Source organism: Schistocerca americana, chromosome 1, assembly GCF_021461395.2.
Source record: "Schistocerca americana isolate TAMUIC-IGC-003095 chromosome 1, iqSchAmer2.1, whole genome shotgun sequence".
Classification (NCBI taxonomy): Eukaryota; Metazoa; Arthropoda; class Insecta; order Orthoptera; family Acrididae; genus Schistocerca; species Schistocerca americana.
Window position 1 is genome coordinate 607,170,704 of NC_060119.1, and position 27,168 is coordinate 607,197,871.

Sequence of the window (27,168 nt, forward strand, 5' to 3'; positions counted from 1 at the left end):
GTTGAGTACTTTAAAAATGTACCTGTATAGAGACAAAGAAGAGTCCTACGCGCCTGCAGGCAGGCTACACTGCTGACCTTTCGCCTACTATGCGAAATTGGAGGGGTTCCGTGTCTGCAAGCGCCTAGGACACCGTCAGTTTCATTGGACGTCCTTTATGAGACTCCATAAGGCCTTTTCGTTTAGATTCTGAGAAGAGATGTGTCTGAAATGTTTTCCTCGTCCACCCATACGAAAACTACGCGATTTCAAGGCTGGGCATAGTGGTTCCGACCTTCATCGCAGAGGCGACAAAAGAAGAGGTGAAATGTGTCTAAGAAGGGATGTAACGACCTTCCCACCATATGATATGTCCAGAGTGGGATTGTCTGGAATTGTGGTGAAATTTGGTGCCAATGTAACATCATTAACCCACCTCACATGAATCCTGAGCTCTTCCCTCTTTTCGCAAGTGTCGACACCTTGCTGTTACAATCGTCGGCGAGACTGAAAGTGACTTTACAGGGTGTCCCGCCTTTGCACCATTACAGAGAAAGGTTGTAGGCTCCTCTGAGCCAAATTAAAAACTTCTTCGTTGCAGTGGGAGACAATTAAGGCGTTTCCAAAAAGTGATCCTATAATTATGTTGTGCAGTATGCATATAAGATAAGGAATTATCAGGAATACATTGCAACAACACAACAGAACTGAGAACACACATTAACATCCGTACAGAGTAGCTTTACGTTTCCAACTCACTAATACAATCTTTTTATAACTCTGACTGTCTTGTACTACTATTTTTGAATTAGCTGTTTGAAATTTCCATATTGAATATTCTCAAACGCAGTGTATTTCATTGTTCAATTCCAGCACTTTTGGAGTGGTCCAGCTAAGGCCTTGTGAGTTTTAAAATTTTTCCAGTGAAATGAATGTTCAAAGAAATTTTGGTCTTAACTACACTGCCGGCCGGAGTGGCCGTGCGGCTCTAGGCGCTACAGTCTGGAGCCGAGCGACCGCTACGGTGTCCTTAGGTTAGTCAGGTTTAATTAGTTCTAAGTTCTAGGCGAGTGATGACCTCAGAAGTTAAGTCGCATAGTGCTCAGAGCGATTTGAGCCTTAACTACACTATTTGCAATAAGTTTCAGGTAGGGATCATTGCTTTGTTTCCGCACGCTCTTTACTCAACCTACTTGATATTCAACCACGAATATTTTGAGAGAGTTACGGCGTGGCCATGGGTTGCGCTATGCTTCCCCCCGGTGGCCAACCCAATTACGGAGGACTTTAGGAGAGCGAGTGCTTGGATCGGCGGCCCTGGTTCAAATGGCTCTGAGCACTATGGGACTTAACATCTATGGTCATCAGTCCCCTAGAACTTAGAACTACTTAAACCTAACTAACCTAAGGACATCACACAACACCCAGTCATCACGAGGCAGAGAAAATCCCTGACCCGCCGGGAATCGAACCCGGGAACCCGGGCGTGTGAAGCGAGAACGCTACCGCACGACCACGAGCTGCGGACCGGCGGCCCTGGAACCAGTTTTATTTTAGAGGTACGTACGGCAGCGTTTCTTTCATATCGTGGCGTTAAGGAGAATATAATGGCGTTTATACAACACTGTAGGTTCCTTCATAAAAACGTCTGGTTCACTACGGGAACAGAGACAGATGCGTGTCTACCTTCCCAGGATATTTTGGTTAGGAGGAAGAATGATGATCCTTTGGGACATACAGTTTATCTTAAGCCACTGACGCCGATTTGTGTTTACAATCGTCGAGTTGTCATCATCCATTGCACTTGCACGAAGAGCTCACACCGTCTCAGCTCCAGATAGTTTGACTAAAGAATTCGCCTACTTGAAGGCAGTGTTCAGGGAAAATGTATATTCTACTCAGCAGATTAACAGGAGACCATCAGTTAAACCAATGAACCAGGAAGTGAAAGGAGAGCACTTTGACAAAATCTGTAGCTTTTCTTCCCGTTGTTGAAAATATTTCGTGTAAGATACCAAGAATCCTACGTAAATTTCAGGGAAAAGTGATTTTCTGCTCGCTGTCTAAGATTGTAGAACTGTGATCGCTGAAGAACAATTTGTTATTGCGGGAGGCTGGAATTTACGAAATATCTTTCCAATGTGCTATGGCCTACAGACCATGTGCACCATGGAAGGTCGCTGCACCGAACATGAACGCTGCACTCGCCTTTTGCGAGCAAGTGTGCTATTGCCGAACATTATGTCTGAGGTATCCAAGGGCTTTGCCTGAGAGCACAGCTACCCACATTACAAGCATGGTCTGCAAGATGCCCGGATCCAGTCTCCTCAGGAGACACTCTCTCGGCAGACCCGGACAACAGTAACGGCGGGCTCGGCGTATCAACAGTAACAAGCTGGATTGTGTCCGGAACACGCTGGAACTCCAGCTGTCACCATGGAAACCATGCACCGCTAACTTCACCACGAGAGGTGCCGCCTTCGAGGCCAGCGGCGTGGACATTCCAGACAAGAGCGCCACAATCGGAAGCACTACTTTGCCTCTGAGACTCGTGTACCATCGAAGCATCGAGCGGATATCACTCTGCCAGCTGAGCCCTGCCGCTTTGCACCGGTTCCGTCAGCTGAGGAATTCTGAAGCAGAGCGACCACCAGGATACACACCACACGATTCCAGCAGCAGTCCGATCTGGAGGATACTGCACCAGAGCCACAACGAGCAGCCAGCCATCGCCCAGGAAACTTCGCCTCCTCCAACTTGGTCCCCCGCGGACTCTGTGCTCCGAGATTAGTATTCTTGTGTGCAACTTAGACCGTCAACAGCGCTCAGTGGTTGCCGTCGCTATAATACCGAACAGAATTTGACTTTTCAACACTTCCTTAAAAAGGTGCCAGTACTAATTCAACGTAAGACTTATTACCTCTGTCGTGAACTAGTTTAGTGACTCCCAGCATTGTGATTCTTTCTGGGGAACCTGTTTCAAGTCAGAGACAAAATATCCTTTACTGTTAATCAGTCATTAATTTGTGATCGAGTCCAGATGGCACACTGAGTCAATGCTGAACAAGTTTGCTTATATTTTTGCATTTTTGTGTAGAATGAAAATAATTACTAGGACCTAGGACAATCAGTTATTGAGTGTTTGCTACCATGTAGGAGCATCACTATTTCCATCAGACATTCAATGGAGTTTGATAAAACAATAATTTTGGCCACAGTAACATCCTTCTGGAGTCTATTATTCAGGGATCCTTAGAAATACACATGCCAAAAATCTGCTGAAACATGGTAGTGGCAGTTATATAATGAACGGGACCCTATCGTCTCCCAGGTCATCATATATTTTATATCTTAAGTCAACGTCCCTTTTTCACAACACATACTAGTAGTACTGAGATGAATGACATATCTTTAGAAAGATTTTTTGCCGGCTTTTGACATTGCATACAGATTTTGCGCTAAAACCTACTATTGTGCAAAATTTTTACATGAATTCGGCTCTTAACTATTACTCGCAAAAGTACATCATCGACGCCCAGCTTCACACCTGTATTTTACGAAGCCAGCTTACTGACCACGAGTAAGACTCGCTTTTCGTATTATCTTATTACAAATACATTTTGTTCCTTTTAAAGTACTTATTAATTGGATGATTTGTATACAGCATTGTCATAGACAATAACCGCGACCACTGTGATAGTCATGATCTCTGCCCGAGTACAAGTTGACTGTTCTAAACGAATACATTTTCCAAAACGACAAACATAATTATCATTGTCGCCTTCAATTGTGGTTTACCTATTGCTACTATGGCCTAACGTGCTTACTGTAACTGAAAATATTTGTCGAGTTAAAGTTATAGGTTATGTGGCCCTACTGGCAGCCCCTGATCTCTGCCCATCGTACAAGCTGGAACAAACATTCAGAATGCAAAATATTATCGGACACATGGAGATGTACACGGCTGTATTACAAATACATGATTATTATTTCTCGTCGTTCGGTTCATTTTTAAAGATGATTTCTCTTCATTCCCACAATTATCTTTATGCCACCGACTACGCTTATTCCAAGTACTGCCAAAATAGATTTATCTTATGCTCTCACAGAGCCTTTCGTAAGAACCCCATCATCACATCTCTGGCATGAAACACAGGATGTGAGACAACATATTAAAAACAATACACTAGAAGTATGCAGTGAATTGGAAAAGAAACCTATTAAAATTAACTTCCTAGGCATTCCCTACTCCATAACGCTATCAGTTTCTACGTGATGCAGGCAGTTCGACATTGTACGAGGTAAACGATTTCACCAGCAGAGGCGCACCTGCCAGTCACCATTAGTTGAGCCATCGAAGACTGACGAAGACGTCCCCCGTTTCGCAGTTTATTAGCGCACTGTCGGTGTTCCGCACATGCAATGCCGCCAGTGATGGCGCTACGCGCCCGGTGAGCTCAGTCTGCCACCACGATCTTGTCGCATGTGCGGAACACCGACAGTGCGCTAATAAACTGCGAAACGGGGGACGTCTTCGTCAGTCTTCGATGGCTCAACTAATGGTGACTGGCAGGTGCGCCTCTGCTGGTGAAATCGTTTACCTCGTACAATGTCGAACTGCCTGCATCACGTAGAAACTGATAGCGTTATGGAGTAGGGAATGCCTAGGAAGTTAATTTTAATAGGTTTCTTTTCCAATTCACTGCATACTTCTAGTGTATTGTTTTTAATATGTTGTCTCACATCCTGTGTTTCATGCCAGAGATGTGATGATGGGGTTCTTACGAAAGGCTCTGTGAGAGCATAAGATAAATCTATTTTGGGTGTAGGTGGGGACGGTGCTGGTACTCACGGTCCATGCCGGCGCCCTTGACCATGGCGTCTCGCGACAGCTCCTCCATGCGGAAGCGCAGCGCGTTCGCCTCCTGCTGCTGCCGCTCGTTGCGCTGCTGTAGCTCCGACAGCTGCTCTCGGAAGCGCGCCTCTTGGTTCAGCAAGGTCCTCCTGCACACACCAACACACAGCTCAGTTGGCATATTTCGCTTTGTTGTTGTGTCTGAGACGGGAAGTTAGACCGCAGTCGAGAAATAGAACTGTGATACAGTCATACAAGTGAAACTTGTGTTAGTTGTTGCTGTGTAGGAAATTGCTGACATTAAGAAAATAATTGCAGTACAACTCATTGCTTACAGTAACTGACAATCATCAATATTTCGAATGCTTACGCTTCAGTGTTGTTTTAATTTCGTAGTAAGCATTCTTTGTAGAGGACATGGGGTTATTTTTGGGAAATATGGTACGAAATTGTGATTCAGTGTGTTTCAGTGCGCGATACGCCACCCTCACGGCAGATGGCGGATGAAGGCTGGCCCGTGTGTTATGCAGGTGACACAGTTTTGCAACGAGCGTCGGTATGTGTGTACGTGCGCGGCAGCGATCAGAACGCAACATTAGCAAAATTACGCAGGCGTGGGCCGCGTGTGGCGCGTTTGCGTTAGCCAACTCATGAAGAACGTCCTAATAAACACAGCGCTGCGTAACCGGTGGATTCAGCAGCAGTCTGCACTATTTAAGAGCATCAGAGGTGGGCATCGGCATTCGGTTCGACCGACTGGGCGTTCGGTCGCTGTTACGTCGTCGTCATCAGTGACGCTGTCCCCGAGGACTGGCCGGTGGAGGGGCGTTGCCCGGTGCTGCACCGGCGACTCCCAGCATCATCACGAGCCGCCGCGTCTGCAGGGAGTGAACTGGGCCTGGCCTCATGCAGCTAACCTCCTATCACCCGTGCAGCCGCTGCCCAAACATGGCGTCGCATTCCCCGGACTGCGTGCATCAGCACGTCTCCACCACGACACGAGTGGTGGGGCTGAGCTACCAGAAAATGTATTGGAAGAGCCAACAATATAGAGGAAGATTGCTAAAAACAGCCACCTTCTTCTACGCAGCCACGCCCTACAACCCTGACCACGTCACCCGCTCTGGTCATCCAATTACATTTTGCTTATCCTTCACTGATCCGCTTTTCGATGTAGTTCAAATCTGAAAAAATGTCATTCACTTTTCAATCGTGCAGAACCCTAACTAGACCCACAATTAGGGCAATATCAAAGCAGATTTCGGAAAAATAGATCATGCAGTGGACAAAGCTGGAATCTAAAATTATTCTGCAAACGAGACAACTGACAAACAAAGTCACAACAGTTAAACTTGTAGATTTCAAGGAAGCGTACGATTTCATTGACAGAAAATCCCTCATCACTACTGTGGAGCCGGCCAGAGTGGCCGAGCGGTTAAAGGCGCTACAGTCTGGAACCGCACGACCGCTACGGTTGCAGGTTCGAATCCTGCCTCGGGCATGGATGTGTGTGATGTCCTTAGGTTAGTTAGGTTTAAGTAGTTCTAAGTTCTAGGGGACTTATGACCACAGCAGTTGAGTCCCATAGTGCTCAGAGCCATTTGAACCACTACTGTGGAAGAATTCGGATTTGACCCAAGCACTACAAACATTATCCAAGACACGTTAACAAAATACTAGGTCAGATTCTCTGAAGACTTGCCCAGAAACTCTGAGATAAAACAGGAGTCAGGCTTTCCAACTTAGCCTGGAGAAGGTGATTAGAGAGTGGATAAAATACGACACAACAGGCATCAAATTGGGTAATCAACAAGACAACAAATGGCTCTGAGCACTATGGGACTTAACATCTATGGTCATCAGTCCAACAAGACAACATTGCGGCAGTTAATTGTGTCAGATATCCGTCGGGCGCATACTTACCGAGAGGCTAAATTCTGGCAACGTGTGGAGCTCACGGACACAGGTAAGCAATAAGCAATGGCAGTGCGAGCTGAGCCACCGTATAGTACGGGAGCGATTGCTGGATTCCATTTCTGCTAGCCGCGGACCACGTGGATCGAGATCCCCACCGGAAGTTATCTTGTCGCTTTCCATTCGTTTTCGCTTTCTCTTCGACTCGTCCGCGAAATGCACGACGCCCCACGATCGCGCAGGAAGTTCGTTCGTTCCCAATACGTGTCCAGCGTTCTCCCCCGGTCAGGCGATTGGCTGACCAACACACCACTGAGGACTGTACACTGATGAGCCAAAACATTATGACAACCCGCTTGACAGCTTGTTTGTCCGTCTTTGGAATGGAATACGAGGTGCGACAATAAAGTAATGAGACTGATTATCTTTGCAAGATGTGGCAACCATGCAGGTTTGCGTAGGCACAATGTCTTTGACCTTGGTCTATAAGCTGCTTTTAGTCGAAGCGGAACATCGATGCAACTGCTCAGTCGTGAGTTGTGCTGTCATAAGTTGACACGTGTTTGTGTCTCTCGACACGGAAATGGAACCGCATAATATTGTGCAACGGTATGCCATTTCTTTTTGCTTTAAATTGGGTGAAAAAGCGACGACAACACACGGTAAGCTTCAGAAGGCTTTTGGAGAGGAGGTCATGTCGAGAGCTCAAGTTTTTCGTTGGGATAAAATGTTTAGTGAAGGCAGAACGAATGTTGAAGATGAAGACCGCAGTGGACAACCATCAACCTCACCGACGGATGTCAACTTGGCCAGGGTGCGTGAACTCGTACGATCTGATCGAACATTATCCGTGAAACTGATTACAGAAGAACTGAATATCAATCGAGAAACGGTTCGTCTAGTAATAACTGAAGCTCTTGGTATGAGAAAGATTTGTGCAAAAATGATCCTCAAAAATCTCACACCACAACAGCTGTCAGTACAGCAATTTTTAACCTCAAAACAAATTTCAATACCACCACAGCCGCCCTATTCGCCAGATATCGCTCTGTGCGACTTTTTTCTATTTCCAAGAGTCGAAACGCCGGTCAAGGAACACCATTTTCAAACAACACAAGATGTCCAAAAAGCTGTGACAACGGGCTTGATGGATATTCCAGAAATGTTACCATCAATGGCAGAAGCGCTGGAAAAAGTGTGTGCAATCAGAAGGGAACTACTTTAAAGGAGACAACACTAAAACAGTAAGTGCCGGCCAGAGTGGCCGAGCGGATCTAGGCGCTACAGTCTGGAACTGCGCGACCGCTACGGTCGCAGGTTCGAATCCTGCCTCGGGCATGGATGTGTGTGATGTCCTTAGGTTAGTTAGGCTTAAGTAGTTCTAAGTTCTAGGGGACTGATGACCTCAGAAGTTAAGTCCCATAGCGCTCAGAGCCATTTGAACCATTTTTAAAACGGTATGTAAGGTGTCAGGCAAATCCAACACCTTCCATGAAAACCCCGACATGATAAGCAAATCCAGTAGTATGTCACATAGCTCCGAATAAATCGTGACATTAAATTAACCAAAATAATACGAGTAACGAGTGAGCAAATGGCATACCACAGACTAACACAAGAATGCCTAAATGCATGTCATACCTTCCCACCGTGAAACAGACGCAGTTCCGAGGGGAGAAACGAGAACAGAAGCCGAGAGCAGAACCGTGTTAAGCGAGAAGGCCCTACGATAAGGGAAGGACACCCAGCTAACCGCTACGACTACACCACCTGCAAGTTTTTAGCGTGAGACTTTTTCACGTCTCTGTTACGTTAGGACCACCCCCCAGCCAATGTTAAAAGCTAGAGCTCTCCAGAAGAACAGTATAGATCTTACGATAACACAAAAAAGGGCTACACCACCTGCAAGTTATAGCGTGAGACTTTTTCGCTTCTCTGTTACGTTGCAAACTTTGAAAACATTGCCCCACTACGAAAAGAATAACGTTTCTCATTGGATAGACAGAATTTTTGTAGGCGGAGCTTAAGGTTAACATTGAGACCCTGATTGGTCAGATGAAAACACAGCCAGATAGTTTTTTTTTTTAAACCAACTTCTGTAAATTGTAGTAAGGAGAAGTTAAAAGAGAGTTACTTCAGAGTTGCTTCCGAGAGGGCGAGCTGGACGGAGCTGCGCCGGCTGCCGCCCCCTGACGAACACCGACAAGGTAATTAACGCACGCGATGCCGCATTTTTGAGCGCATAAGGCTTCACTCAGAACTGCAGAAGTCTCATCTGTTACATCCCCTTTACGTAATACTAGTGTCGATCGTCAATTAAAGCTCATGGTGTTCACATTTGCCACTTGAAGTAAAAATCTGAAACTCGATGATTTTTCTGTTATATAGTTATTGAGAAGCCACATCAGCCACTGTAATTTACGACAAGTTAGATAAGTAATTAAAGATAATTGAGGGTCACTGTAGACCATTTTGATAGTGAAACTTAAATTAAACCTAGATTATAGATGTGATATGGCATAGGTCATCCTTCGATCCATTGTAGAACTTGGAAACCCATTCAGGGAATATTTATTCACATTTTTGTTGAGCGCAGTTGGTTTTTACCATCCTGTATTAAAACATTTCCTTTTATCAATAGTGCAATTTATAAACGATGTTTTGTGAGTAGAATAAAATTTCCAATGGTACACTTAACTGCTTTTTCAACGTTATTTTACCAGCTAACTAAAAATAGGAAAGCCTTGAACCCCTTCCACTAAATTTAGTTAGTATTAAGATTCTTTTACAGGGAGTGCAGTGGAGCTGACGCTGAAATCATTAAGTATTTGGTTATATCATCGCTAGTCTCACTGAACTCTTCTGAATTCTACATGTCATGTGTGGTCTGGTGTCTCCTTACCAGCAACAGGTCCCAGGTTCAAACTAGTCAATTCCCCAAAAAACAGGCTCAGAGCGTCGTTGCGCGAAAGTGGTAGGGAGACACGATACAGAACAAACAGACACCACGCAGAATGTTTAGAGGTAATCAACATTTTTTTTCACATCATTCTCATTACTTTATTGTCGCACCTCGTAAATCACAGATTCTGCGTATCAGGGATCCGACAGTTGCTTATTAGATTTGTGTTGGTATGTGGCATTAGATTTCTATGCACAGGGCATGTAATTCGCTTAAATAACGAGCCGCTGACTTGTGTACGCGGTGATGGCGCTCGATAGCGACGCAGATGGTTTCCTTAGGATTTACATCAGGCGAATTTGATGGCCGAGACATCAACGCGAGTTCACTGCAATGCTCATCAGACCTGTCTGGCACGATTCTGGTTCCTAGACACGGAGAACTGTACTGCAGAAAGATGACGTCGTCGTTGTTGAAGACCTCAGGCATGAAGGGATGCAGGTGCTTGGAAGCTGTTAGCGTGTCTTGGATTACTAACACAGGTTCCATGTAAGCGCAGGAGAATGTCTCCCACAGCATAATAACGCTCCCACCAGCCTGCGTCCGTGACGCGTTGTACGTTTCAAGCCGCCGTTCATCTCGATGTGGAGACGACCATCGAACTAATGCAGCAAAAATGTGATTCAACAGAAGAGCCGACTCGTTTCCATTCATTGACGGTCGAATCTCAACGGTCCCATGCTCACTCCAATCGGAATTGACGACGTCGTTTGGTCAACCGGTCAACACATAGGAGTGGTCTGCTGCGGAGCTACAAGTTGAACAATGTACCAAGAAGAAGGCGCTATGAACCACTTGTGCGTGCACCAGCATTGTGCTCTTTCGGCAGAGAAGCCACAGATCACCTTTTATCCTCCTTCACAGAGCACACAAGCCACCGATATCCAAGTTCGGTGAGGAGTCGTGGACGTCCACCATTTAGCGCCTAGTTGCAGTTTCACTTTCCTTCTACCTCTTTCCGTAGATGCTCACGACAGTAGCACGTCAACATTCGACCAACTTGGCCTTCTTCGGGATACTCGTTCACAGGCTCTGCGTAATAATAATCTGTGCTTTATCGAAGTCGCTTATCTCAATGGATTTCCCGATTTTGCAGCCCATATTTTTTCGCTAGGGTGGTCCCCGTCCGTGTCTGCTCTGCTTACGTACTTTTGTTACTGTGTCACGTGCTCGCAGGGCCACGAGGCGGCATCCATCTCATGGTGGCCAGTGGTCATAATGTTTTAGCTGATAAGTGTATAGCTTCCAGGACAGTGTTCGAGTGACTCTATTGTGCAAACACTTTATTGCGATCGCCAAAACAGACGTTGCAATCAGATTTCGTTTGCGACAGTTGTTTATTTACTCTTTCGTGCAGAACAAATATTAGCGGCAAACGTGTTTTTTATCAATTCCCGTCACCATGGCCTACATCCTGAACGTAGTGCATGGTGCATGGGTGTGACAGCAAAGCCGACTCACTGAACGACTGACATGTAAGCGGCTATAGCCACACCTTTCCGCTTCAACATCCATGTGGACTGCCTGGCATTCGCAGATGACATTACCTTGATAACAGACACACCAGTAAATGCCAGAATCCAAACAGAAAACCTAACAGTGCAAGAAGGACAAATCATTTTACAAATTTTTTTCTCGAAGACGAATTTATAATAAACGTTAAACTGTGTCCATTGGAATTATTCATGAAGCAAAATAAAGTCAGGAAAATCAGCTCATTCAAATATTTATGTGAGTGGCTAAGAATAAACAACGTGCCGGCCGCGGTGGTCTAGTGGTTCTAGGCGCGCAGTCCGGAACCGCGGGGCTGCTACGGTCGCAGGTTCGAATCCTGCCTCGGGCATGGATGTGTGTGATGTCCATAGGTTAGTTAGGTTTAAGTAGTTCTAAGTTCTAGGAGACTGATGACCACAGAAGTTAAGTCCCATAATGCTCAGAGCCATTTGAACAATAAACAACGTTGGGGAGGACAGTCTAGAGATAAGAACAAATAAGATGAACATTGCATTCCAGAACACCACAGACACACAGAAGATGAAGCCTTTATCGAGCGACCATAATTAAACATTACTACACAGTAGTGAGGCCTGAGGTTCTGTACTATCCCTAAACACTAAAACTACTGCGGAAAGGTACATAAACCAAATCATAAAAATAGAATCATAGTTGGTCAAAAGACAATACATACCGAATGCAATAGATCACTATATAACATACAAATTTGAAGATGTAGAGAAAGTAATACAGACTATGCGCAAAAAAGAGCATCTTTCTTCGGGCATTTGACTAGAATTGATGACAAACTGACGAAGCAAATCCTTTGAAAATTGTGAACCTCAAAGGACAACGTGGACTGTTTACACAGACGCTAAATGACCTCACAGTAGTAAACATCAACATAATGGACACACAAAAAGGAATTGATTTGGGAGAAAAATTCAGAAAGTGATCCCCAAGAACGAAAAAGAAAGGAAAAGAAAACAGCCTCGGCAGCAAAGATCAGAACGTATGAAACGAATGTGGGAGAAGAGAAAGAAGAATGCACGCAGAAAGAATGGAAGAATTCATTTAACGCGCTCTGTAAAAGTGCTATTCAAATAAATAATAATATCCACAAGTGTCAAAACTACAATAATTAAAGCTTAATTGTGCTTTTATGTTTTCCCCGCATATTGGTGTCTCGTACAAGAACATGCGTCGGAAGTCCCATACAGGGCCACTAGAATTCTAAATACGAGTGTAACAAAAGATTTTTAAAAATGAGCACTAGCAGTCTCGACAGCAAAAATATTTATTTCTGGGTAACCGGTTTTGGCTACTGCTCAACAGCTGACGTTCGTGGAGTTACAACACCCGCTCCATTTACCGCCACAACCTACCGTCATAGCATGAGGTCTTAAGATGGTCAAAAACTGACCGAAACCGATTACCACGAAATAAAGTTTTTTGCAGTCGAGACTGTTTGTGCTCATTTTTAAAGTACTTTCTACATCTACATCTACATCCATACTTCGCAAGCCACCTGACGGTGTGTGGCGGAGGGTACCTTGAGTACCTCTATCAGTTCTCCCTTCTATTCCAGTCTCGTATTGCCAGATCATTGTTCTAAACAAGAAATGTTCTCAAAAATTAATAACAAAAAATTGGTAGATGTTTAACAATGCATATACCTTTTCTAGGATCTTGTTTATGTTAACAGAATTTCGCACTAAAGGCAGCGAATGTTCGGCGTATTAATAAGTCATCGAATATGACTGTATTGACGTTTTTAACGATGAAAGTAACTGTAAATCTAATGTAAACTTTTATTTGATAAGGTTTCCCTTCCAGAGATGAAATAACCTTAAGTTCACGAAATTTGTGACTAGACTATCCAAGCATCAGTATCACTTTTACGAATAACTGAACTATGATCAGTTACTGTTTAAGATTATATGGAATTAAATTGTCAATTTTTCTAACCTAGTCGTCTCCTACAAAAAACCGAAACGAAGCAAAAAGAAAAAGTCGTACAGAATAAAAAATGTACTTTATAATTCTGTCATACAAAAATTAAAATAATTAGTTCTGGAACGGATGCAGTCTTAGGTGACTTACACAAAAAAAAAATTGAAACGGTCGTTCCAAAGTGCTGTCTGATGATGGTAGCCCTGAGGGAAAGAGACCTTAACTGGTAATACTGCTACAAAGTTTTTTGCAAAAGATGCATCAAAGGGGACAGAACTTCCTCGTTCACTTAATTTCTGTAAGGAATAGAAATTTGCTGAAAGGACTCCCCGTCTGAAACGGTTTTTCATACTTCAGCATACTTTCAGCCTCCTTCATATCTGTCGCTCTTACAAATGCTTTTCTGTGGAAGCGGATCGTCAGAGATGAGGGTATAAGTCACTAAACTATACTTTATAGTAAATCCAGCATCAAATAGTCAGGTTTTCTAACCTAGCCATTACCTAAAAATAGCAGTGTGCCAGAGTGAGGGTAAGAAGTCACTAAACTACATTCTATACTAAATTCACTGTAGCCTGCCTACGATGGGAGGACAAGTAGTTAACCAGTCAGTCACTTACTTAAATTCATCCTGTTATTTCACCAAATTTCAGCTATATGTAGAAATAAGCCCATTTCACACAAAATAGCCCTAACCATACACAAGGAAAGAATAGTGTCAATGATCTCTCGCGAAAAGAATAAATTTTATAGAAACTTATCTCATGACATCTAATCTTCTGACACCTAAATACTTGATTAATTTTAGTGTTATTAATAAAGATATAATTATTTTACATTTTTCGTACGGTTTATGCTACGTAGCAACTGTATGTAGCTGACCGAACGTATCAACAATCCTTTGAAAAACTTCCATCTAAATCTCTTTATCGAATACTGAGGCAAAATTCTACCATTGTGTAAATACCAAGCAAGTACAACAACAAGGCTAGACTACTTTATTCACACACATGTAAACAACCAATCTATCGTTAATTTACTTACACGAGTATGACTTTAGCGCTAGATCTGCCAAATAATTCAAATGGGAACTCTACAGATGAAAATTCAATCACAAAAACGAAGTACTTTGCCGGGATAGAACAGACGGACTGGTTATTAATATATCACTGTCATTAATATATCATTGTCATTTTGCCCAGAAATTACTATTTACGGTAAAGAGTCGAAGTTATTTTCATTCTCGTCAGTGACGGCTGGGTACCGTGCAACAACACCACACATTGCTGCACTGACGAAATTAGTGAGCAAATGGCTTTCACTTGCCATCCTTTGATTTGTTGTGAGATACAGAGTGAGTATCTGTATTGTGTGGATGTGATCACAGATTTGTACGTCGTACTGTTGTGTCTGTGTTATTATCGACGAGGACAGAAGGAAAGAGACGAGAAGGATGAAACTCGGTGGTGGCACCTAGCCAACACCTCTCGAATAACACGAAGGGAGTCGCCGGTGTTAACGTGCCCATCCGATGGCCGGATTGCCATCGGCGAAGTTACATGCCATTGTTATGAGACAAAGTGGAGAGGTTTAGGATTTAAGTGAAGAGACTGGCACTTTTGAAGAACACTTATCCATTCCAACTCTTGCCAGCCATATTCTGCTGAGCACAATTTCTTCCATCACCAGATCGCTGGCACATACTAACGACCTGCGCTTATGGTATTGAAGTATTAGAAGGAAAGTAAAAAAGGCGTAGTTTTCATCTCCTAGTTGATAACTGTAATAAATCTGCTACAACTAGGCAAACTCATGGCCCCTCTTTCAAACAGGAGAAGGAGGAGGAGTGAAGGAGGAGGAGGACGAGAAGAAAAAGAAAAGAAGAAGAGACAATGTAATTACCAGTTTAATTGTCAGAGCTGATTTCTTCTGAAAAATTGTGAAACGAGTACAACGTCTATCTCAGCCGCAGGATCGTTTATTCAAGTAGATGCTGAATTCCAGGGTTTCAGGAAATTCGCCATATTTCTTTTCCATCTTCAGAGTGCTATCACTACTAGCACAGTGGCTTCTTGGACGCTTTCTTGTATTCGATAAAAGCTCCCTACAAAATTTCTAATCAAGCATGTATCAGATTAATTCCAACGCCAAATCAGGGGAAGGTCACTGATGTCACATGAAAATATCAGTTGCATCCTGATCTAGATTGGTATGTCTGGACGGAGATTTCTGGCTGAAATATAGATCGGTGGCACAGATTAACCCCACGTAGGAGAGATCACTCCTTCTTGGTGGAAGATAATAACAATCAAACGTAATTCAAGTTCCTGAAATTTTGACGAAAGCTTTCCCAATACGACAACAACAAATGGCGAGTTTGTTGATGTTATTCATGGAAGGAATTCATAATATCACAGGTTAACACTGGCGGAAAGATGACATCTGTCCTGTCATTTCCTTAAATTATTCATCACCTTCGGGGCGCCGGGCATAAACCTCTAGTTTTGCATGTCCACCGAGGAAGACAAAGAAATAAAATTGCGTAGTATCTAACCAAGTGACAGGGAGAGGCCAACAGGTAATGTGCAGTGGTACGCAAAAAACCCGTTGTCACATGTACATTATTATCTTTAGACACGACTGAAAGAGAGGCTTTTCAGAATTAAAAGTCTTTGTCGTGGTCCCTGTTACGTTTCGTTCTGACTGTTCTCCAAAATTTGGGCGTGGTTCTTCAGAATCTGGGACTTATTTCTTACCTATGTGATTGTAATAAGACTCAATTTTAGACATTGCTGACGAGTGTTACGAGAAGATGATCTGCGTAAGAGTGCGCACTTTTCTAGTACCAGCACATGTCTTAACAATTGTTGTGGTTGTTAATTTTGTTTTAAAGTGTGACAGACAAAGCGGAAACTTTTACCTAAAAGTGAGTAATTATTTTGGAAACTTGAAAAAATAGCTAAAATGACTGTTTCTTTTTTATTAGTGCTTGCAGCATGTCGTTAATGTTTCGTGAGTAGGAGTGGGGAGCAGAGAGGCTACTCGCAGTAGCACGGGTGGATGGCTACGTACTTATCTGCGTGCAGCGCGTGGTTCTCCTCGCGCAGCTGCTCTACGACGGGATCGGGCCCCGTGGCCCTCCTCAGGAAGGAGAACATAGCAGTCACTACTAACCCACCAAGCGGCGTGGCGTTGCCCGAGGCTGGCCGCCTACTGCGCTCTGCGCTCGCGAGCCAACAAAGGCCGCCGGCCGGGATCTGGAGCGCGCTGCGCCAGCGCCATCTGTTGACGGCCACGAGCTACGCCGGCAAACATGCTCTTTACAAGCGCTCAGTTGTTTCAGCTGTAGACTATACATGATACGTATCTATGGTTCAGCAGTGCTAGGTACTCTCCCCCCTTCTCATGGAGTCGAATTTGCTGAAGAAAATCGAATTTCGTGAACAGATCTTTGCTGTCGTGTTTTACATTTCAGGCCTGAACTGATTTCGCTGGCTTTTACGAGTATCTGTTGTTTCACTCTACTGTGCCTGCAATTCAGCAATTCCGATTTCGTGAGCACGTGCCTGACGTCTAAATACTAAATTCTACAAATCCATTGTCAGCGTAGAAAAATGTGCACTTCGCCTTGCCCTGACATCCGCGTACTCTCTTCTACTCACATGCTATAGGCTTCCAACTCATCTATTTCCCGCGTCTTCTGCCATCTCTGGAGCTCTTTGGTACCCAACACATCACTCTCTAATCACCAAACCATGCACTTCACTATGCCTCTACACCCATATCCCATCTTCCATGCCGGCCGGAGTGGCCGAGCGGTTCTACGCGAGCCGGCCGAAGTGGCCGTGCGGTTAAAGGCGCTGCAGCCTGGAACCGCAAGACCGCTACGATCGCAGGTTCGAATCCTGCCTCGGGCATGGATGTTTGTGATGTCCTTAGGTTAGTTAGGCTTAAGTAGCTCTAAGTTCTAGGGGACTGATGACCTCAGAAGTTAAGTCCCATAGTGCTCAGAGCCATTTGAACCATTTGAACCATCTTCCATGCAACATTATGCCTAGTCTGTCCTGTCCCAAATGGAATCGAACCCCACTAGCCAACAATGAAATTCTTCTGGAGATATATCTTCCCTTCCAGTCTTAGTCAACAACGCTCCACGTCACCCTCAACCCCAATTGCCAATCCAACAACAAAATCTGTCCTGTAAAATACACTTTCATTCAGCCCTTTTAAAGAATACTCCATCTAGTAAACATCATCTCACCTCCATCACGAACATGAACATTTTAATGCACCATCAGCAACGCCATTACATAACTTCATCCTCAGGGTATTTAATTATGTTTTTAGAAACTTATGTTAAGCATGTAAAAAATTGGTTAAGGAGCAGTTGTATCCATCGTCAGCTCACCTCATCACGGGGAGTTAAAATAACGATAAAGCAAAAAGAATCGTCAGCACAGTGAAGCGAGAACATCAGCACCTTCGTGAAGTTTCTATAAGAGCCAGTACATTCTTTATGAATGTTAGTGAACTCTTAGGGAAGAGGAACAGAATATTTGTTCGAGAAAAGATGTTTAAAAAGGTTATCCAAACTAATTAATTAATGCAAAACATTTTTACCACCTCAACCTAGATCACGCACATCATGGAAAAAATACGAAGTGATCACTGATGGAACGTTATTCTGCTCCATGGCAATAAACCTTTCTAGTCCTGCGCACAGAATCAGTAGTTGTTTGTCACCGGCATTCGTTGAGTAACACGGCATTTATGCCTAAATTGAGACTGAGCTTATGAGTTTACAAATTAGTCAGCTACATAGGATATAAGGTTGTCACCAAATACTGCGTATTGTGTAGGGACCTCGCGAGCACGCAGAAGTGCCGCAACACGACGTGGCATGGACTCGACTAATGTCTGAAGTAATGCTGGAGGGAATCACTCAGGGCTGTCCATAAATCCGTAAGAGTACGAGGGGGTGGAGACCTCTTCTGAACAGCACGTTGCAAGGCGCCACACGTATATTCAATGAAGTTTAAACTCAGAAGGGTGTTCCTGGAGCCACTCTGTAGCAATTCTGGACGTGTGGGGCGGCGCATTGTCCTGCTGTAATTGCCCAAGTCCGTCAGAATGCACATTGGACATGAATGAATGCGGGTGATCAGACAGGATGTTTACGTACGTGTCACTTGTCAGAGTCGTATCTAGACGTATCAGGGGTCCCATATCACTCCAACTGCATACGGCCCACACCATTACATGACCTCCACCAGCTTGAACAGTCCCCTGCTGACATGCAGGGTCCATGGATTCATGAGGTTGTCTCCATACCTATAAACGTCCATCCGTTCGATACAGTTTGAAACGAGACTCGTCCGACCAAGCAATGTGTTTCCAGTGATCAACAGTCTAATGTCGGTGGTGATGGGCCCAGGCGAGGCGTAAAGCTTTGTGTCGTGCAGTCATCAAGGGTACACGAGTGCGCATTCGACAACGAAAGCCAATATCGACGATATTTCGTTGAATGGTTCGCGAGCTGACACTTGTTGATGGCCCTGCGTTGAAACCTGCAGCAATCTGCGGAAGTGTTGCACTTCTGTCACGCTAAACGTTTCTCTTCAGTCGTCATTGGTCCCGTTCTCGCAGAATATTCTTCCGGCCGCAGCGATGTTGGAGATCTGATGTTTTATCGGATTCCTGATGTTCACGGTACACTCGTGAAATGGTCCAAGGGGGAAATCCCCACTTCATCGCATCCTCGGAGATGCTGTGTCCCATCGCTCGTGCACCGACCATAACGCCGCGTCGAAACTCACTTAAATATTGATGACTTGCCATTGTAGCAGCAGTATCCTATCAAACAATTGCGTCAGACACTTGTTGTTTATAGGCGTTGCCTACCGCAGCGCTGTATTCTGCCTGTTTGCATATCTTCGTATTTGAATACACATGCCTATACCAGTTTCTTTGGCGCTTCAGTGTATATCAGCTATCAGCTTTTGTGCACCACTTTCCACCCAATAAAGGTAAAATGTGCTTTTTTCAATTAATTATAGGAAATAAACAATTTCCTGTCGAGTCCAATATTTTCCTTCTGTGCCGTGAACTGGTGATTCACACCACAGTTGAATTCTTGTACCGCCTAGCAGTTGTGTCAGCGCTGGAAATGCGTCACGCCATGGGATTTATGTGCGGATCTGCAAAATAGCGAGATCAGCACCACGACGATGTTATGAGTGGCTGTAAGGGACAGTGGAGAGTGTCTGGCATGGGCCTGGAAGCAGAAACAACTTCGAACCGGCGCCAGGGGCCATGGGCAGCAGTGGCAAGACGAAACTTTTCGTGCAACGCCGGGTCATGGATGGCGCGCCGGTTGGACTTCCTTCGCGAAGTGGCTGATTCGGGGAGATGGCCAACGAGCATTGGCGCCTGGGAAGACGGAGGACGTCGAGCCTGACGTCGTCATTGGAATTGGAAGCTAGTGGAGGCATGGACATTCCGCAGAGAGCCAGCTAAGAAGTGCAACAAGCGGGCAACATAGTTTTGGGGCCTGATTTGTGGGTTCCAAAGGACTTAATTTTGGATATTGTCTCGTGAATCTTGTTATTTTATATTTCTAGTCATTCCTGCCACCTTGTATTGTTATTATTGGTATGGTTGTCTATTGTTTCGTGCTCTTCTTTTTATTAAAAAGCTAAAATTATTTTGTAGGGCTGGAATTGTACCGTTTGGCGTGTTATGTTAGATACTAAGTTAATTCGTACGTGTGGACTGAGCGCTGAACATTTTCCTCGTGTTTTACTCCTTTTACTCGTGTGCCCTGGTTTACTGAATTCTGTTGTTAATAAATGTGTTTAAAGCTTATTAAGAATTTACGCCCACACAACTCCCTCCCCCCCCCCCCCCCCCCCTCCCCAGCCACTTTCCACTCCCTCCGTTCACTGCGCCACACGTCACTCGAGGAGAAATTAAATCCGTTGTGTTTGCCCGAGCAACTAGAAGCAGTATTATAAAAAAGTTTACAGAGAAACGGGCATGGTAGCCCCATGTACTGTGTATGAAGGAGTAGAATGTTCAACAACGAATCTAAGAAGTTAAATGTTAAAATACGACGGTTATTCATATTATGGAAAATTGTAGACAATACATCCCAAAACCAGAATGCGCACTTATGCCAAAGAGCAGTTGCTGATGCAGCGATGTTGGGCGCATCTTCAGGAGCAGACCTGGAAGCGCATTTTGTGCAACCATCACTTTACAGTTACTCGGCTCGGCGGCCATTTCGTACAGATATTCAAATTAAGGAAACTGCAAACAAACTTTACAAGAACCAGAGGCACTGGTAACTCACTGCACGGACAATGTTGTCTCACTTACAGCTCAGCCTACAGGTCGGTAATTGACGTATATGTTTTCTGAGTAGGGTACCGCGCCATAATGGAAAAAAACTATGCTGGGAAATCAAAGTTACGGCCACTGTTACAGCGGCCTTCTTTTGAGTATACTGGTGTGTCTTTGCTGTGCAGAGACACTTACATTTTGTTGTTACTGCACGACAGTACGTCACAATGTAAAAGATTGTTTTTATGACTGGTCATTTGAGGCGGAAAGAGCTGGAACTTTACTATAACACATGACCTCAAAAGACTGCATACAACGTTCCTGGCCAATGGTTACACCCATACATCGATCTAAACACCCATGGCAACAAGCAAAAGAAAGCAAGATAGGCCTTGCTTGATTTAACGATTCTATTATCCCATCTAAAACTTGTAAAAATCGGCTAAAGGATTATAGAATTAGAGATCAATTTTTAAAATAGAGCTAGAGTGACTGGATCCGATACAGATTATCTACGCTACTCATTTTATGAAGGCTGGGTCCCGACACCTCACGGCATCTATACTTTTCTTACGATACTGCTCATTAGTAAAACAAATCACTTGAATCACTTTTTTTTGTGTCATCAGCCTACTCACTGGTTTGATGCCCCCCCCCCCCCCTCCCACACACACACACACGAATTCGAATTCCTATCCTGTGCCAACCACTTCATCTCAGAATTAGCAGTTGCAGCCTACATTCTCAATTATTTGTTAGATGTATTCCAATCTCTGTCTTCTTTTACTGTTTCTACCGTCTACAGCTAACTCACTCTAGTACTATGGAAGTTATTCCCTGATGTCTTAAATGATGTCCTATCATTCTGTCCCTCCTTCTTATCAGTGTTTTCCCTATGTTCGCTTCCTCGCCGATTCTGTAAAGAACCTTCTCATTCCTTACGTAGCTTTCAACGTTCTTCTGTAGCGATACATCTCAAAGACTTCGATTCTCTTCTGTTTCGGTTTTCCCACAGTTCACGTCTCACTACTATGCAATACTGTGTTCCAAACGTACATTCCCAGAAATTTCTTCCTCGAATTAAGACCTATGTTTGATACCAGCAGACTTCTCTTAGCGAGGAATGCCCTTTTTGCCAGTGGTAGTATACTTTTTTATGTCCGTCCGTCGGAGGCTATTTTGCGCCTAGGTAGCAGAATCCGTTAACTTCATCTAATTCGTGATCACCAGTTCTGATGTTAAGTTTCTCACTGTTCTCATTTCTGCTACTTCTCATTACTTTTGTCTTTCTTCTATTAACTCTCAGTCCATATTCTGTACTCACTACACTCTTCATTCCATTCAACACATCCTGTAATTCTTCTTTACTTTAGCTAGAAATTACAATTACGAACAACGTAAACTGGAACGATCGCATGGATAAAATTGTGTGGAAAGCAAACCAAACAAAGACTTCGTTTTGTTAGCAGAACACTTAAATGCTACAACAGATCTACTAAAGAGGACGCCCACAATATGCTTGTCTATTCTTCGCTGTAGTATTGCTGCACGGTATGGGACCCTTACCGGATGTTAGTGAGGCAGGACAAAATGGTTCAAATGGCTCTGAGCACTATGGGACTTAACATCTGAGGTCATCAGTTCCCTAGAACTTAGAACTACTTAAACCTAACTAACCTAAGAACATCACACACCTGCGACCGTAGCGTGAGGCAGGACATCGAAAAAGTTAAAAGAAGAGTGAGACGTTTCGTACTATCGCGAAATCAGGGGGAGAGCGTCACGAATACGATAAGCGAGTTGCGGTGGTAACCATTAAAAGAAACAGGCTTTCGTTGCAGCGAGACCTTTTCATGACTTTTCAATCACCAGTTTTTTCCCCTGAATGCAAAAATATTTTACTATCTCCACCCTACGTAGGAAGAAATATCACAATAATATAAGAGAAATCATAGCCCGTAGTGAGAGATTTGAGTGTTCATTTTTCTCGCGCTGTTCTAAAATGGGGCGGTAGAGAATAGATTCCAAGAGTCCTCTGCGAGGCTCTTAAGTGTGATTTGCAGGGTAGTCATGTAAGTGTAGATGTAAATATAAAAATCGGTGCTTTCCATTCGATACTATGTCCATAGTTGTATGGATTCTATGTGGTAATGTTTGAATGGATCACTGGGGAGCCACGGGCAATTATTTCGACAACGTGCTGACGGACTGCCGCCGCTAAAATCCTGGAGAGGGTTCTCCGTGCAGTTCTCTGTCTTGTTGTTTGAGTTCTGCTGTGCTCCAGTCTCCCGGCATCAAAGCCTTCCAGGTGGTGTTGTAGCAATCCATTAGAGCACCTGCTGATAACAAGTTTTTTTTGTCAAAGTACTGTGCATGTCGTCACGACGATCCTGCTGTCCGCTCGAGAACTCTTCTTCGAGAAAATACGTCGACGAAAATAGCAGAATCACAATTTTCAATCCTGCCGTAAACTGAGATGAATACCGTACCCCAGTAAGAACGCATTTTCTGCAGCTAGCGTTTAGCATACATCCAAAAATTTTCAGTTAAAGTATTTGGCGTTTCACTTCGGTGCTAAAATTGTACCTGTTTTGTGGAAGGAGATTCTCGTACTGTTGAGGAATCATCGGCATATAAACAGAGTCCAAGAAAAAATTGGAAAGGGAATTAAAACTCGGGGTGAAGAAACAAAAATTTTGAGGAAAGCCTGTACGCAGGTCAACTACAGCTGTGGCTAATTGTCTTGGGTATTAAGACGCCGCAACCGGTTTCGTGGCGCTGAAAACCACATCCTCAGGTGGCATTTGCAGAACAATGAATCATGAAAGAGTAACAGACAATAGAATACCCATTATAACGAAAAAAATTAACGAACTTTTAAAACCATGTAAAACAAAGAAAATTGTACTCACATAGCTAAGTCATAAGAGCGAAGTAGTACTGAACATGGAACCAAAATTCGTTGTCTGACCAAACTAATAAAGCAGCTAAGTGGCGGTACGTCAATGAATCAAGAATAGCCGGACGTACGGATGCAAGTCAAAAATGGTCGGCGGAACCTAAACAAATTACATGATTATAATCCTCTGGCGACACGCATATACTGTACATAAAAAACCATATAAAGACCTGATAAGCGGCTAATTTAAAGGACAGAGGGGGAGCTTATAGCGATGTAGTGCAATAGCCCAAAAAAACTGGAAAACGTGTGTCAAGCGAGTGGCTTATTAATAGAAAAGGAGATGTACATAAAACAAACACATACCTCAACTGCAGTCTATGATCGTTCCCGGAACATGGAACGCGAGCATGTACTGTGAAAATACTGACATCGCGAAAGTATTTTTAATTTCTTTTTCATCTCAATGGGTATTTCGTGGTCTGATACTTTATCATAATCTGTTGTTATGAAGGTACAAGGTGACAATTATTGAACTATATGAAAAGAACGTAAATTAGTTACAAACTACGGCGTGCACACACTTTATTCAACATGTAAACGTCACTACAGATATTCGGATTTAGGTTATGAAATGTTAGATATGCCTGCCATCATTGCCGCTGATGGGCGCACACGAATACCGAAATTCTGCATGACCCGCTGAACTTTGGGAACATCGATGCTGTCGATGACATCGTGAATGGCTATTTTTAGCTGAGCATGGTTTTGGGGTTATTGCTGTACACCTTGTCCTTAATATAGCCCCACAAAAAGGAGTCGCATGTGTTGAGATCCGGAGAATATTCCGGCTAATCGAGGCCCATGTCAGTGGCCTCTGGGTATCCTAGAGCCAGAATGCGGTCCCCAAAATGCTCCTGCAAGACGTCAAACACTCTCCTGCTTGGATGGGGTCGAGCTCCGTTTGCATGAACCATATCTTGATGAAATCGGGATCACATGGATAATGAGGATGAACCTATTTTCCAAAACCTTCAAGTACCGCTCGGTAGTCAACGTGCCATCAAGGAATATCGCACCGATTATTCCGTGACTGGACACTGCACACCACACAGTCACTTGTTGAGGATGAAGAGACTTATCTATCGCGAAATGCTGATTCTCAGTCCCACAAATACACCAAATTTTGGTCATTGACGAACCCACCCAAATGAAAGTGGGCTTCGTCACTAAATCAAAGCACGAGTGCGCACACTAATTCCCATCGTGCCCCGCGACCAACCGTGCAGTTTGAACTTCCGAACAAAAACGGTTTTGACGTTATGACGATTTGGTTTCATATACTTCAATAATTGACACCCTGTATAACCCGAGGATGCGGTTTTTAGTGCAACATAATCCGTTGTGATCTTGTAATAAAAAGATTAAACACAGCTGAAGCGGCTTCTGAATCCCCAAGACAAAAAAATAATTGAGGTTTGCTAGTGACAGTAATTCTGTGAGAGACAGCCGCGCGGGATTAGCCGAGCAGTCTAGGGCGCTGCAGTCATGGACTGTGCGGCTGATCCCGGCGGAGGTTCGAGTCCTTCCTCGGGCATGTGCGTGTGTGTTTGTCCTTAGGATAATTTAGGTTAAATAGTTTGTAAGCTTAGGGTCTGATGACCTTAGCAGTTAAGTCCCATAAGATTTCACACACATTTGAACATTTTTTGTAAGAGACAGCAAAGAACTTGGTACAGCGGAAGGCCATACGATGTAGTCGAATTAAATCAGGCGATGCGGAGAGAAATAGATTAGGAAACTGGACACTAAATGTAGTAGATGAGTTTTGCTGTTTGGGCAGCAAAATAACTAATGACAGCTGAAGTAGAGAGGATACAAAATGCAGACTGGCAATAAAAAGGAAATCATTACTGAAAAAGAGGAATTAATGGAAAAGTGTTAGGAAGAAATGTTTTCCGAAGTTATCTGAGTGCAGCCTTGTACACAAGCAGCAGATGATAAGCAGCTCAAACAAGATGAGAATAGACACTTTTGAAATGTGGTGCTACAGAATGACGCCGAGGAGGCCCTGAATGGAATTGGAGAGGACAAACTTTGTGGCAGAACTTGGCTCAGAGGAGAAGTGGGTGACATGACACATCCTGAGGCATCAACGACCAGGAATCTAGAAGCGAAGGGAAGAGTGGGGGTGGGGATGAAGAGGATATTGTAGAGAGAGAGAGAGCAAGGAGTGGATACAATACAGGTTCAAATGGTTGTAGGTTTTAGTAGTTATTCGGAGATGAAGAGGCTTGCACAGATAGACTAGTCTGGAGAGCTCTATCAAACCAGTGTTAGGATTGAGGACGACAATAACAGAAATACGTTACATTTCGTGACGAAACGAAACGTAACTAACTAGAGACCGTCAAAAAGAAACGCCGTTCCGAAATAAAAAGCTTCGTAGAAAGCGGCGTATTGCAACTTCGACGAAGACGCCACAGATTTGCGCAGTGAACGTCAACCCACGAGTGAGCGGCCCGCTGACAGGTATACCAGCGTGATTCAGGGTGGCAGCAGGCGGTGGCAGGCCGAGGTGAGCAGAGGTGAGGCCGTCTTTTGTCTGCCAGCGCCTGGACGGCTGCCACGCGGTCCGCGGTCGCTGCCCGACATCTGTTTGTACCCACTCCACTGGCGCGGCGCGCGTTATTGGCGTTGCCAGTATTCACGACGTACGTGGTCGCAAAAACAACACCGCCCCATTGAGTCACTACTGGGAACGTTTCGCAGTTATTTGTGTGCTAGTCATATAAATCTAACGGAAAACACTTGATGTAGACGCCACTTGAGGGGGGGTCACAAAAGTTTCATTGGAAACACCCAGAGACCCGTGGCGTCCCTTCAGTGATGCCGCTTATTCCATGACACTAAAAGTTGTTTTAGCTTAGTGGATCCACTAGAATTTTCCTACCTTCGACCAGCTAGACTCTATATGGATAGAGAGTGGACAATGTCGCCCCTGAAGGGGTTGAAAGAACTCAGGACGCCATCTTTTCAGGGCCGTTCATATGATTACTTAAAAGGTAGAGGAGTGGGAGGAGCTAAGGAAAATCCCTAACTCGCTGAAGGCTACGATTTAACTGAAGGATGGGGGCGGGGGGGGGCGGGGAGGGGTGAAAGGAAAAGGATTATTGATGTCAGCTGCATCGGGACGTTATGCGGAATCAGCGGCGACGAGTGAAAATGTGTGCCGGACTAGGAATGGAACAGAGGATTTCCTGCTTGTGTATTGGATTGTGTGTTTGAACCGGGAACTTAGAAACGACGGAGAGACTTCATCTCGCCATAGCCTTCGGTGGTTCACAACACCACAACAGGCCACAGCTGTCACCCACCTCACCGCCGCCCCACATCGAACCCTGAGTTATTGTGCGGTTCGGCCCCCAGTGGTAGAGTAATTATGGCGCACGCGTATGTGGAGACAGTGTTTGCGCAGCAATCGCCGACACAGTGTAACTGAGGCGGAATAAGAGAAACCAGTCCGCATTCGCCGGGGAGGTGGGAGAACCGACTTAAAAAATATCCATACACTGGCCGGCGCACCGGACCTCGACACTCATCCGTCAGGCGTATTCGTGCCGGGGCTGGTAGGCCTTTCCGCCCGGGGAGCAGCGCGTTAGACTGCGCGGCTAGCCGGTCGGGCTATCTCCTACTTACTGGGTAGCTCCGTTAACCACTACACCATCCGGGAAACAGTGTCCATCCCCATTGCGCGGACTTTCTCGGCAC

At 44.4% G+C, this 27,168-nt stretch overlaps 1 protein-coding gene across 5 annotated transcripts in view; it reads right to left on the reverse strand.

Annotated features, from left to right (window-relative positions):
- Positions 1–27,168, reverse strand: part of LOC124607173 (golgin subfamily A member 6-like protein 22) — a 311,550-nt gene that overhangs the window by 185,692 nt on the left and 98,690 nt on the right. For all 5 annotated transcript variants that reach the window (XM_047139399.1, XM_047139390.1, XM_047139407.1 and 2 more), the window contains exon 2: positions 4,832–4,983. In XM_047139399.1, the coding sequence (XP_046995355.1) occupies positions 4,832–4,983 (152 nt within the window). The remainder of the gene's footprint in view (positions 1–4,831; positions 4,984–27,168) is intronic.